Source organism: Hipposideros armiger, unplaced genomic scaffold (assembly GCF_001890085.2).
Source record: "Hipposideros armiger isolate ML-2016 unplaced genomic scaffold, ASM189008v1 scaffold_724, whole genome shotgun sequence".
NCBI lineage: Eukaryota > Metazoa > Chordata > Mammalia > Chiroptera > Hipposideridae > Hipposideros > Hipposideros armiger.
This window is the reverse complement of record NW_017732074.1, coordinates 87,218-102,043: the sequence shown is the minus strand read 5'-3', so window position 1 is coordinate 102,043 and position 14,826 is coordinate 87,218. Positions and strand designations below refer to the sequence as shown.

General features: G+C 39.6%; 1 protein-coding gene across 1 annotated transcript in view; it reads right to left on the bottom strand.

Annotated features, from left to right (window-relative positions):
- Positions 1 to 14,826, bottom strand: part of RYR3 (ryanodine receptor 3) — a 358,095-nt gene that overhangs the window by 320,590 nt on the left and 22,679 nt on the right. Inside the window, exon 3 of the mRNA XM_019627208.1 lies at positions 3,439 to 3,546. Within this exon, the coding sequence (XP_019482753.1) occupies positions 3,439 to 3,546 (108 nt within the window). The remainder of the gene's footprint in view (positions 1 to 3,438; positions 3,547 to 14,826) is intronic.

Here is a 14,826-nt window from a genome sequence, read left to right as displayed (position 1 = left end):
AGCTAGGGTAGACTCTGAGGGGCTCCGAACGTTCTCGGCCCCCAGGTTCTCCTCATTATTTATTCTCTTTTCCAACATAAGGCTGGGTCCCGTGTGATACTGGCTGTAGCTAGGGACATTTTAATAATAAACTCTCTGTTGTGAAACCAATCAGGATACCTTTGTTTTCCTTGTTAGGAAAAAGGATTGCTGCAGAACTGTAAACCCTCAAAAAAGGAGTTCTGTACACTCATCACGTGAATGAACAAACTGAAGTCATTTTTTAAAATGTTCAGTTGCTGCACAGCAGTGAGCAGACACACCACACAAGGACAAATTTATGGCTAGAAGGAAAAATTACACTCTTCAAAGCATCCCGTTTGGTGGCAGTCACGATCATTAGTGAACATAATACCTATTTAAAAGCAGTAAATGCCTATTTTCAAACAGAATGGACTGGCATACAAAGGAGGCATCATCCCATTCAAACATCCCCAGGCTCCCCAGAGAATCATTATGGTCTGTCATTTTACTCGCTGCCTTCTTTATTTTTCCCCTTTTTCTTCTTTCTTCCCTGCTGAATATTACCATCTGAAATCAAATTAAGTACTAATCGTAAATGTGCAGAGCAATCACTTCAGAAAGGCAAAACAATCAGACTCAAGAGGTTGTATAAAAATATTATTTCTTATAATAAAGATGGAGAGCCCAGATGGAATTGTGAGAGAGTTCCTAGAGGGTTATAGTAAGTGAAGCTGCTATTTAGGTAACTAATTAGTGGAGTTGCCAATGCATAATAAATTCTTACTAACTTGAAAAGAATACCCTGTCCCATCTGTACTCCAGCTCTCTTTTCTAGTCCCTCCCTTCTACCGCTAAGATCTCTAGTTAATAATAATAATAATAATAATAATAATAATAATAATAATAATAAAATGTATCAAGACAGAAAATAATGATTAGATCTCTGTTTTTTGTTTGGTAAATAGTACAAAAAGGCAATATAACACATAGGAAATTTCAAAGTCTGACTCAACATGGTGATTGTTGTTATCCAATGAATATTTAATAATAAAAATTACATGGATCATTTATTTGGGACTTAAGTATTCACAAAGAATGGATCCCCAATAAGGTTTAATGGTGTGGTTTTAAAATATATAAATTAAAGATGGTCCCTGAAATAAATAAGTATAACTTGTGATTTAGCATGGCTGGTAATTAAGGGAGGCCTTAGTCTATGTTCCCAAATGAAATATTCAGTCTTAAGATGGTCTTTGCATTCTATTTGTAAAATGAATTGTCACTTATTCTTTTTTAAGACAAACCAAGTTAAGGCTAATACTTAAGTTCTTAGCATAAAGAACAGCAAAGAGTATAACCAGAACTTTTGAATTTACTTTGTCATCTACAGAACTCCTTGAATCACTCAAGCTAAATGATAAAGAAAAAAGTCCTTTGAAATGCACTTTTTGAACAAAACAGAATGCCCAAGAGAAAATTCTCCAGTTAACGTTGCTTGTATCTTCCTAATTTCTATCTGAGGGCCATAAGTTTACCTTGGTTGACATTGAAAGTAATGATATTCCAAATCAACCAGTTATCTCTCACCAAAGCATCTGTAAATGATGAGTTCTTAGTCTTGGAAAAAGAGTGAGCAATTAAAAACAAATTTGTTCCACTGAACTGGAAATATCTGAGGGTGTGTGCCTATGGAGGAAAGCATGGGCAACCAAGGTCAGTGCAAGGTGAAAGTGGATACAGACTTCAGTGAACATCAAAAGAACAAAAACTTACCCATGTTACTGCTCTATGGAAGAAAACAAAGCTATTCTCAGTTGGTTGACAAAGCATTTTATTCTAAACTAAAACAGTGAAGAATTACAAACATTGGTATTAAAGACCCTAGAAAACTAATTAAATATACTAACTTTATAGATCAGAACATACTAGCCTCAAGAGATTAGAAGATGTGTGAGATCACGTAAAGAGCTAGAAGATGACCTAAATGTAAACATTGGTCCTCTTGAGCCCATGGTCATTGCCTCTTCTACCATAAATGAAATACTTTTTTATTATGTATGAGTTCACTAGAGTCAAGTTAAGAATAATCTGTGATAGGTATAGCAAATAGTTCCTAACCACATGCAGTGTACTTTCCAGTACAGGATGCAAAAAAATTAGACTTGCAGTTAGAATACAGAATAAGAACTATTTACTGACTTTTGCTCAAGCAAGGGCACCCATCCCAGCCTTGCAGGGTCAACTAGGCTTCTCAGTAGATTTAATATCTAAACTGGCTCCTTAAAGGAAAAGTACAGATTACTTAAGGGAAGAGAGGAATACAAAGGTCTTCTAAATGGGGAGATTAGCTAACACACATGATCAGAGGTAAAAGAGAACTGTTCTGTTTGAGGAAGCGAAAGGGGTTCAGCGTGGTTGGGACACTAAGTGCCTGGGGAGAGGTGGTGAGAGATGGGGCGGGGAAGGTGAGCAGGGCTCACCAAATCCTAAAGGGCTTTATGACTAGTTAAGGAATTTGGAATTTTTCTCAAGGTAGTAGATGACAAAGGGTTTTAAAAGTTAAATATAATGATTGGATCTGAAATTTATCAATACACTATGACAGCTGAGTGAAAAAAAAAATGGTGGTGGGGGTCTAAGTACAGAAGGAGTCAAAGCAGTTAGTAGGCTATTGCAGTAACCCAGTAGAGGACAGTCACCTAATGCAGTGCCTATGGGAGATGGGAAGAGGTGTTTGTATTTGAGATATTCAGGCCATAAAATTAAAATAGTTGATGATAAATGGCTACAAGTAGATGTGGGTCATTAAGGAAACAAAGAGTCAAAAATTATTCTGAAGTCTCTGGCCAAAGAACTTTTGAAACAGGAGATATGATACAGCATCCCTCAACTAAATACTTAGGGACCATTTTACTGACAACAGAAACTCAAGACAGCTCTGTATTTGCTCATCCATGAGTGCAACTGGAGTTCTAGGTACATGTCAAAGACTCAATTCTACAGTAAACCCTTTCCAAACTGTTGTAACCTAGTTGTGCTCCATGGGAGCAGTCATAAATCTCCAATGAGACTTCCCCAAGAAAAAGGAACCTGCCTAACAGGCATCCTCCATCTCTCTGCCCTCTCAGCCTTCCCACATTCCTGGTGGATTATGGGTGAGGGGAGGGGAGTAGGTTCCATATCCTATGCCCTGCTCAGGCAGCATTAATGGTGATCTTGTCTATTTTGTGGTGCAAATTGGTTAATCCAAAGGAAGCAGGATTAGGATTGCTAAATAAGAGTTAGAATTAAACGCAGGGTGAAAGATTTACTATCTCTATATGAATCATCTCAACAAAGGTTTTGCAGTTTAAAGCTGGAGGAGCAAAATGCAGTACGTACTTATGGGCTGCGGTGCATCTCAGTCCCCACCTAGGTCATGATTCAGGTACTCACCCCTTCGCCGCCATCTTCACCTGTGTTGGCGAGCATTTCCTGCAGGGCTCTAACAGACAGGGACTGTTCCAGCACAAAATTGCAGACGCAGAGATCTGGAGGAACGTACTGTGGAAACAAAACCAGAATGAGGATACTTACTCATATCAGCAGGGCGTCAGTCACGCAATAACATCTCAAGGACAAAGAGCCTATACTCAAAATGACAGTTGTATGAATGCATAAATGAGGTTATAAAAGGTAGATTTATTCAAATTAAGATGAGTTTCAAGCTGGATTCTACAGGATGAGGAAAACACCCCGAGTTGTAAGACAACAGAAACCAAGATATCAGGATCATTTTGAGCGAGGGCTGGTGGCCCACTTGAGAGAACACACATACAGCCTTGCTGAAGAAAGGAAGCATAGGCTGACCTACACCGATGTCAGGTGGGGCCAATGGAAGAAAGCCACTGGGATCTCATCGCCAATAATCTGTAAGAGGTCAGTGGACAGATCAGAACATGGCTGTAGACAATAGTGACCAGAACAGGAAATCCATTTAGTTATTTAAAAAAACCTGTGTAAAATGAGGCAATAAAGAGGATTAAGAGCTATATTAGTTCTAAACAAAGAAGTGTCTAGAACTATAAGACTTGATGACCCCTACAACAATCATTCTAATTATATGCTCAGTTAATATTATGATATTCATGCCCGTTCTGGAACATTTTTCAACAACAGTTAAAGACAGCCTTCTCTGCATACTGACTCGTAATAGCTAATGCTTGTTGAGTACTTTCTGTGCCAGACACTGTTTTAAGTGCTTTGAATATATTAATTCATTTAATCCTCACAACCTCCCTATATTATAAGGGATGATTAATATTCTGGCTAAGGAAACTAAGGCACAGAGAAGTTGGGTCACCTGCCCAAGGTCATGGCTTATTCTTGGCTGAGTTTCAAATCCAGGTAGTCTGTCTCCGAAGTTCATATACTAAAATCTATATTGTTTCTGCTGTTGATGAAAATATTAAAGGTATTTTCCACAATTAGAATGTTTTTAATCAGCAAATATTTTAGTGTTACATTTATGGAAAACACAGTGCTTGGTACTGAGAAAGATACAAAGACACACAGAACAAAAATCATTGCTCTGCGGGAATTTACAATTCAGTTTCACGATACATTTTCTTTGGGAATACAGCTTGTCATCAATCGTGCTGCATACCAAGCCTTTGTTCCCCACATATTGGCAGAACATTGACACCAGGAGCATCACAGGGATGAGGAATGAGGGACAGAAGCCGCCAACAGCTACGTCTAACACTCTGAGCTAGGTAAAGCTGTTTCTACAGAACTCCGATTTAAAAGCTAAAGCAAGCCTGCTCCTAAGACACAGAGAACCTCTCTGACATCAACATTTTCATTTTAAAAACACTGATGATGAAATTGGCAATTTTTAAGTTCCCTTTAATTTCCAAGTGATTGTACGTTCTTCATTTCCCCTCCCCAAAAATAAAATGGTGTCTCACTGGCTGGACCTACCTACTAATTCCCTTCATTAAAGTTTTAAGACCCCCTAAGCTAAGAATGGACAATCCTATTGTAAAGGCTACTGGCGTGTGGGTGACTTACATTTTAAGTACTTTCTACTTAAATAACTTTTCTACTCAGGGTCTCTACAGTCAGAAATTCTTAAAAAACCTAGTCCTCCTAGGATTCTGGTATTACAGGAAGTGGCCCAGTTCTCTTTATGAAAGTGATGTAACCAAGCAGAAACTGTAATGCGAGGAGACAACAGCCTTTATTTTCCATGTTTCTTGCTTTCTTTTCAGTCTGTTCTTGCTGCAGGTAATTAACTCATTTGTCTGGGACTTGAGTGAGCAGACAGCTGGTGATACAGGGCAGAGCTTGACATCCAGGAAATTTTTTTTTAAATTAAATTTATTGGGGTGACATTGGTTAATAAAATTATATAGATTTCAAGTGTACCATTCTACAATACATCTCTATCGATTGCATTGTGTGTTTACCACCCAGAGTCAGCTCTCCTTCCATCACCATATATTTGATCCCTTTACCCTCATCTACCACTCTTCTCCTCCCTTACCCTCTGGTAACCACTAAACTGTTGTGTGTGTCTATGAGTTTTTGCTTGTTTGTCTTGTTCATTTGTTGCTTTCAGTTTTACATCCCATATATAAGTGAAGTCATATGGCTCTTGACTTTTTCTGTCTGACTTATTTCGCTTAGCATAATAATCTCAAGATCCATCCATGTTGTCACAAATAGCAGTATTTCATCTTTTCTTATGGCAGAGTAGTATTCCATTGTGTATATATACCTCATCTTCTTCATCCAATCTATTGAAGGGCACTTTGGTTGTTTCCATGTATTGGCTACTATAAATAATGCTGCAATAAACATGGGGGTACATATATCTTTATGGATAAATGTTTTCAAAATTGGTAGATACCCAGAAGAGGGATTTCTGGCTCATATGGCAATTCTAATCTTAATTTTTTTGAGGAACCTCCATACTGTTTTCCATAGCGGCTGCACCAATCTGCATTCCCACCAAAGTGTATAAGTATGGGGGTTCCTTTTTCTCCACAGCCTCTCCTTGTTATTACTTGCCTTGTTGATAACAGCCATTCTAACAGGTATGAAGTGGTATCTCATTGTGGTTTTGATTTGCATTTCCCTAATAGTTGAGCATTTTTTCATGTATCTGTTGGCCGTTTGTTTGTCTTCTTGGGAGAAGTGTCTACTCAGGTCCTCTGATCATTTTTTAATTGGATTATTTTGTTGTTGTTGCGTTGTATGAGTTCTTTATGTATTTTGGATATTAGCCCTTTATCAGAGGTATTTGCAAGTATCCTCTCCCATTCAGCTGGTTGCTTCTTTGTTTTGATGGTTTCTTTTGCTGTGAAGAAGCTTTTTAGTTTGATACAGTCCCATTCATTTATTTTAGCTTCTACTTCTGTTGTCTTTGAGGTCAAATTCATAAAATCCTCTAAGATCAATATCCATAAGTTCAGTACCTATGTTTTCTTCTATGTATTTTATTATTTTGGTTCTTATATTTAGGTCTTTCATTTATTTTGAGTTAATTTTGGTGCATGGTGACAGACAGCAGTCTAGGTTCATTCTTTTGCATATGGCTTTCCAATTCTCCCAGCAGCATTTATTAAAGAGGCTTTCTTTTCTCCATTGTATGTTTTTACTTCCTTTGTTGAAAATGATTTTCCCATATTTATGTGGGTTTATTTCTGGGTTCTCAATTCTGTTCCTTTGGTCTGTGTGTGTGTTTTTCTGCCAATACCATGTTTTGTTTTTTTTTGTTTTGTGTTTTTTGTTTTTTTTTTTTTAAAGCTTTGAGAAAGAACTGTTTATTTTAAATGGTGCTACCCAGGAAGGGAGTTCCTATTTTATGATTTTTTTTTTTATTGGGGGAATTGGGGGAATGGGAACAGTGCTGGGGAATTGGGGGAAGGGGAACAGACAAGTTGCTGTCGTCTTGTTCTTCAGTCTAGTTGTGGAGGACGTTGCTTCACTGGCCCAAGTTGGCACCATCATTGCGCTCTTCCCGGGCGAGGCAGATCAGTCGCCGGCTTCTGGACGGCCGCTCACTGCGGCTGCTGGCCGCTCACGCTGGCTGCTGGCTACACACGGTAGCCCATGGCAACCCACTACCACAGGGGCTGCAGCCTACGCCGTCGCCGGCGACTCACGGCAGCCCAGCTCCAGGTTGAGCTGCTGTTCAGCATCTTAGCTGTGGAGGGCAGTGTCACCGGCCCTCATATGTGGGATCCGAACCGGGGCCCTCTGGCATCCCAAGCGAGTTCTCAACCATCGCGCCACTCGGCCAGCCCGCCAATACCATGTTTTGATTATTGTTGCTTTGCAGTACAAACTGAAGTCAGGGAATGTGATACCTCCAGTCTTGTTCTTTTTTCTCAGGATTGCTTTGGCTATTTGGGGTATTCCGTACAAATCTGATGATTTTGTGTTCTATTTCCTTAAAAAATGCCATTGGAATTTTGATGGGGATTGCATCAAATCTGTATATTGCTTTGGGTAATATGGCCATTTTAACTATGTTGATTCTTCCAATCCATGAACACAGAATATTTTTCCATTTCTTTGTGTCTTCTTCAATTTCTTTTAATAATGTTTTATAGTTTTCAGTGTATAGGTCCTTCACATCTTTGTTAAGTTTATTCCTATGTATTTTATTCTTTTAGTTGCAATTGCAAAAGGAATTGCTTTTTTCATTTCTTTTTCTGAAATTTCATTCTTAGTATATAGGAATACAATGGATTTTTGTACATTGATATTATATCCTGCAACTTTACTGTATTTATTTACTGTTTTTATTGTTTTTGGGTAGGTTGTTTAGGGTTTTCTATATGAAGAATCATGTTGTCTGTGAAAAGTGACAATTTGACTCTGGAAAGGTGGGGTGGAGAGAATGGGGAAGCCCCTTTAGAATCTGGAGGAGTCTCCACAGGAAGTGTTTTTAGAGCACGTGTAGCATGTATGTTACACGCAGCATACAATAATATTATGAAGGATTTCCTTAAAGACCTTAGGCCATAGGCATATATCATATGTTGTATCGCAAAATATGACGCTATCTCAGAAGATTTTACAGAGGTGTTTTCTACCACTTTTTTGTCTACCTGGATCTCACATCACCAGAATACAAAGCCAAAAAAGCCCGGATTTGAGTGTTTCCTCTTCTTCCTCCACTTCAGTAAAGCATGTGACTTGGAGATTTTTCTCTTCAGGAATGTCTGCAATAAAGGATGCTTTTTGGCTAGTCAAATGACCTCAACATTCACGCTCACTTTTACAGAAACCATGTTTAGTCTATTCTCTTTAAGACAGAAATTTTCAACAGTTTCAAGCACTTGAGATCCTGCCCTTACATGAGATTGTGCGATTCTAAGTCAGCTTTCTCTCCTCCCTGTGTCTGGTTTGCTTGAACAGAAGACAGGAGCTTTCCCTTGACCCTGCTCTCACCCATCCTAATGGAGGACCACTGACAACACGGACCCCAGGCATGCTCCCATCATATTTTTCTTTTCCCTACAGAGCTGAAGTCTCAAGGTGGTCATGATGTAATTACTGGTACGAACGTATACATTTAACTAGGGGGTAGTGAGCAGGGGGAGCAAGCATCTCACATGGGAACACTGGGTCTGCCACTCATTTACATAGTTTCCTCACAGTTTACTTTTTCTACCTCTAGAATGTGGTCCCTGCCTGGACTTTCTATGCATGGGGAGAAGGTCACATCACTCTAACTGCATACAGAACAACATATGGGCAGTGGCAAGGGAGGGAACAGGGCAACAGGGATATCTGGAGAAAAACAAAATGCAACTAGCAACTTGTGACATCCATGGAATGCAGAGCACAGAGCCATCTGACCTGCTATGCCAGCTGCCATCCTTAATTAAACTCCGCACCAACCTGAGCTCCCTCCTCCACATTCCCCAAGAATGAGCAAAGGCCACTCGTCCATCACAGCTAATTTGTTTTCAGTGTGTGAGTCCCCAGGAGGCCAGCTCATTGTCTCCTTGCTCTGGAGCCTGTGCCTCAGTCATAGTCACTCTGCCTGGAAGGCATGGGGCATGTGTTTGATGATTCTCAGCACGGAGAGAACTGCTCTGTTGACATCTGTTCTGAAATCGCTCCTCATCGCTCTCCCCAGCCCTAGTCTTAGCCTAAAGAAGCACTACATTTCCAAATGTCCTACAGAAAGCCTTGAAAAGCCAGGAACTAGGTATTCATTTAGCCCCACTATATAACAAACAGTAGAAGGAAAGACCCTTCATGTTCCATAAGCCTATGTAACATCTTCCTCACTGCAATGAAATTATTTTTCTGGAACTTACTAAACCAAAGATGGCGGGACTCCGATACTCCTATTACCGGATTCATTTAGCATTTCTCTACCTAGCACGCCACAATAAGCACCCAGAGCTGTACTGGTCAAGCCTTCAGGGACATGAAGAGGGAAGTTAATTACAAGGAGGGGGATTGATATCCCTCTATTACACTGTTAACCGCAGCCTGTTCTGGCTTATACAGTTCTTCATGCAGTGTAGTCTGTTTCACTAGATTATAGGTATCTTTAAAAACCTATGTCTAAGTCTACTTTTGGTATCCCCGATACATAGAACAGCAACTGCTCAACTCAAGTCTTCTTGAATTGATTCTGTGTGTCCCAGAAGACTATCTAAGAATATATGGCTGATGGTGGCTGTGGTTGCAGACAAATTGCGCTGAGCACTCACCTGCCTAGCTGAGTCCCTTCTCTAAGTCTCCTGCTTATGATTCAAGAGAACCTGATTTTCTCATTTCCATGGGTCTTCCTCCCACTTCTCTGTCAATCCTTCTGGTTTTTACCCAACCGTATCTCAAATACATTGTGTAAGAGCATCAATGACACTGAATAAAAGCAATATAGGGTACACTGGTGAAGAGTGAACTCTATAGTGCAGGACTGCCTGAGGTCCTATCTCTGTTCAAGTACTTGTTAGCTGCATGATGTTAGGCAGGTAACTTAGTCTCTCTGTGCCTCAGTTTCCTCATGTGTAAAATAAAGATTTAATAGTAAGTATTTCTCAGAATAAACTACATTTTTATGCTTAAAGAGCTTAAAACAGAGTCTGGTGCACAGTAAATACTCATAAATGTCAGATTTTTATCCCACACAGAACAGTAAAATGAAAATACCAATAAGTCACTTAAATTTTCATTATATATCTAGTATTTTTGAAATTCTTATTTTGTGTAAGGATAAGGCAAAATCCCTGGTTTTCAAGGCTGTATGGTCTAGTGGAGTGTTGGGGAAGCAAATGGACAATTTTCAAACTATGATTCAATACGACCAGAGCTGAGGAGTAAGAATGCATATAAAGAAGCACACAGAGTTGAACATAGCTGTGGTGGAGGGAGGGGGAGCAGGAGGAGGAGGAAGAGTGAGGAAGCAAGCAAAGGGAGGTGAGAAGTGAGGTTGAGGAAGAAGTGGGTGTTTGACTGAGAAGGGTCTTGAGTCCCCTCATCAAGGAGCTTGGACTTGATTTTCAGAGCAATGGGACACCATTAAGAGAAGCTATGCAGGAAGTGATGTAACCAAATTTGCATCTTTGAAAGATCATTGCAGGTCCAGCATGAAGGGGACCAGACCAAGGCAAAGAAACAAATCAGGAGGTTGCTGCAATAAACTAGTGAAGAGGTGATAATGGCATAAATTAAAGACAGCGGAGATGAAGATAAGGGAATGAATTTGAAATGTCTTGGAAAGTTAGGAGAGATAAGACCTGGTGATTAACTGGACATGGGAGATGATGAGGAAGGAGGGGAAGATGATCAGTGTTTCTACTAGGTGGAAAAGAGTGCAAAAAAGAATTCAGCAAGAAAAAGCCACACTAAGTGTCAGAGGACCACAGAGACAGTAATTACACTTGGCAAATTGTCCACTGGAATCTCCTATTCAAGCCAACAAAATGATGATGGGAGAGCAGAGAAGTCTCTGTGACTACATTTGGGTATCACTGCAGATGTCAGCGAGGTAGGCTCATCTGGGAGAAGAGGAGGAATCTGAGAGAATGACACATATTCTCTATACAAGGAGAATTCCTGGAGACCTAGCAACCAATGTCAGCTCAATTAACCTCACTTTCCTTTCCCATGTCCATCAAGCTGCCAGCCAATATTTAGAGAACAATGTGCATTCAGTACTATACTTGCTGCTGTGGGGAACAAAAGAGAAAAGTAAGATATTTTCTATCCTTTAAGGGTTTTTTAACCTATTTGAAGAGACCGCTTTTCTGTACATGAGACTCTATGAAATAATGCAAAAGAGTTGATGCATGCTAAATTGAGGTGTATGAATTCTACGCCCCACAGGACCCAGAGCCCTCTCAAGGATGTTGTGATTAGGAAAGACCAGCCTTGGCCTGAACAAGATTTATGTGGGTAGGGAGTTTCTGGCACATAGTAAGAACTTGGATTTTTGTTTAATGAATGAACAAGATGCAATAGTTCTTCTTTCCACTTTCTTGTGTGCTTTCTTCCCTTTTGTTTAAAATTCCATTAGTGGAAACATCATTACAGAACCTCTTTCCTTACTTTCCTTTGCTTTTTCACCCAACTCCCCAAATATAATGGCCAAGTATTGAGTCAGTAAAGAGAATGAGCAAAGGAAAGAGAAAGCAGTGGATAATTCCTGCTTACTAATTTTTCTACCTATACCTCCCACTCCAGTCCCGGGACTGAGCAGATAGATGAATGCCATTGATGTTGCATCATACTTGTGGGCTGATGGGTTTATGTGGACTGAGCCCTACTGCCATGGAAGGCTGCAGCGTCTTACTTGCAAGGTGAATTTCTAATGTCAGGGAGAGGAAGTGACTATGAGAAAAGAGCCAGAGTTAAGGAAGCAGAGCTGGGATGGCTGGGAGAAGAGAATCTCACGTTCTTGGATCCACATTATGGAGAGTCAACATAGACTGTGGGGTGTTCTTGGACAATAGATATTACAGAAGCATCCAAACAGTGACGGGTCTGAAGGTAGGAAGTAAGACTTGGGCAGGTCATCCTTTCATCTGGAATTTCATATAAATATGGACAAGAGCAGTGAGCATAATTGTGTGAGAATCAGAAAATTTAAGCCAGAATGTTAGAATGCATTGGCTCTTCCGTTTTTACTTTTCTTATGTTATCCCTTAATGTTAAAAAACAAACGAACAAACAAAAAAACAAAGAAAATTTGAAGTTCTAGCCTGTTTTGTTGGATTATGTAAAGTGAGGAAAAAAATTTGGCCTACAGATGAGCCAAAACATTAAACAGAGCAAAGTGCTCCCCCATGGCCAATAAGATGGTAATAGTGGTAATCAAACAGGAGAACCACAAGACAGCCACAAAACTCAGGGGGCAAAGCTGGGGGTCCTTGACCAGCCAGCCCTCACCAACAGCCTGCCTCACCAACAGGGATAAGCCTTGAAACTTCTGAATTTTATTAAGGAAGACAATATTGCAATTGTCCTGCCTTTATGCTCTATTATTCATGCTGTTTGAGACTGCCTAGTCTGGGAATAAATATGGCTGGTGTTCATTCTCATGGCTCTAGATTTCAAGTTGGTTGTACAAAGGGAATCTATTTCTCCAAGGTCACTATGTCTGCTGGTAGCAGGCAGAGCTGGACTCAGTCTCCAGTGGCCCGACTTCTACATGCAGTGTGCTTTGTTCCATTTCAGCACACTGCCCTCAAAAGGACTTATAACCCTATGCTGACTCAGTATCATATGACTCAGAGACCATGTATGAGAAGATTTTCCATTTACAAGCCCTCTGGGGCAGAAAATCATTCTCTCCTCCAGAAAATGTTCCAGGTCAAACAGGACCCCTTGTGTACAGTGTGGCATTGGCTAAGACCCACTTCCCATGGCTTAGCATTGGGAAAGCCAGAGACGGCACATGTAATATTTCAGGAGCTTTAAGCGCTTTATAGACATTATCTCATCCACCTACGGCAGACATGAGCTCATTTACAGACTTCCTATCTACTACTGATAATACATAATTATTTGTATTGTGTTTATACTTCAATGGCTGAGCAACTCATTAACCAAACTAATACCCACACCCCATCCCAACCAGGTTTTATTTAAGTATTTATACAGTTAAGTGCTTTTTAAACCTAACACTGCCACCTCTGCTAAATTATTGGTAGATTATAATGTAGAAAGTTATATAGTGAATGTTTAAACCTGAAGTTGTTGCCCAGTCTCTGGATTTCTACAAAAATAGATGATGGCTTTACAACCATTTTAGAGGTGGGTCAACTGAGATGCAAAGGAATTAAGTAAAAGTTATATGGGTAAGTGGAGAAACAATAGAATCTATATACATATTTTTTTTAACCTATCTATATCATTGTACCAGGTATTGTGCTAAATGCTTTTTAAATATTATCTCATTTAACCCTTACCTCAACCCTTTTAGGGAAGAGATCATAGCCATTTTACAGATGAGTAAACAGAGACTCAGAAAGCTTGAAACACTTCTCTACAATCACATGCTCTGAATAGCATTTAAATCCTGAATTTCAATGTCAACTCTTTCTGACTAGACTGCATCAATATCCCTGCAGAGAAGGTTCCCAGCCCTATACCAAGGCTGCAGAATCCCACTAGGCTACCTCCTCTCCTAACTCATACTTTACTGAAAACTTAAGTACTTTATATTAGGTTCTTGACTATTTCAGAAAGAGTTCTGTATTTTGCAATAGTGACTGGGAATGCAAAGACTATAGACTCAAGTTAGTGGGATTATCAGGGCTCAAGACGTTTACAGAAGTTGAGATTTCTAACAGGTGAGATCATTTCTCTCTTTTTACACACTTCTAAAATCTGAGATTGGCTTACCATGTAAGCTTTCTCTTCCAAAAGGCAATTCGACTTTGGTACGATGGAGCAAATCTTTGCCAAAGACTTACACGTGTAGATTTTAAACATGTGTCTACACAGATTTTAACTATTTAGAGGGACATAACTTTACCTATCTGTGTTCAGAGCTGTTAATCATGGGACAAAGTTAAAATGTACACAACCTTGCCTCAGTTTTTCATTTTTTTAATATTTGGTATAGTAAAGGATAGAGGGTCTTTCTGAAAATACATACGGAAACTATTCAAAACAGGTGAACTCCAATTTTTGCTTGGACTTAGCTAACAAAAGCTATTATACAGAAACAGTAAAGTACAGAAAATTGAAACTTATAGTTGGGAAACATTCCTTTTGGGGAGGAGAGGAAGAAGATGTCAATATCTTTTAAAAGAATGAAGTAAAAAGATCCCTTCTGATGTTGGGGGGAATCAACCATGGGAATGCAATGCTCTCAGCATGAGCAATCTCTCAGTGGTTCTTTAAAAAAAAAATATTGGGATGACATTGGTTAATAAAATTACATAGGTTTCAAGTGTACAATTCTATATAATGCATCATCTGTAAATTGCGTTGTGTGTTCTCCACCCAAAGTCAAATCTCCTTCAGTCACCATATATTTGACCCCCTTTACCATTTCCTACCTCCTCCCCAACCTCCTTCCCCTCTGGTAATCAATCATTATACTGTTGTATCGCAGTGCAAGGAGACACTCACAGCCACAAGCAGAGCAACTACAGTGTCTGATGCCATGATGGCCTGAGGTTTACTCAAGACAAGAGCCAGTCTTCAGAAGGAAAGGGAAGGATGAAAGGAGTTGATTATGCACAGGAAAAGGGAGGGTTGTCAAGTCATAGAAAGGTGTTTGTATTTTAAAAATAAAATAAAAGGCCTCTATTAGGGAATTAAATATTTACTTAAGAAGAACACTTGCTGAAACTT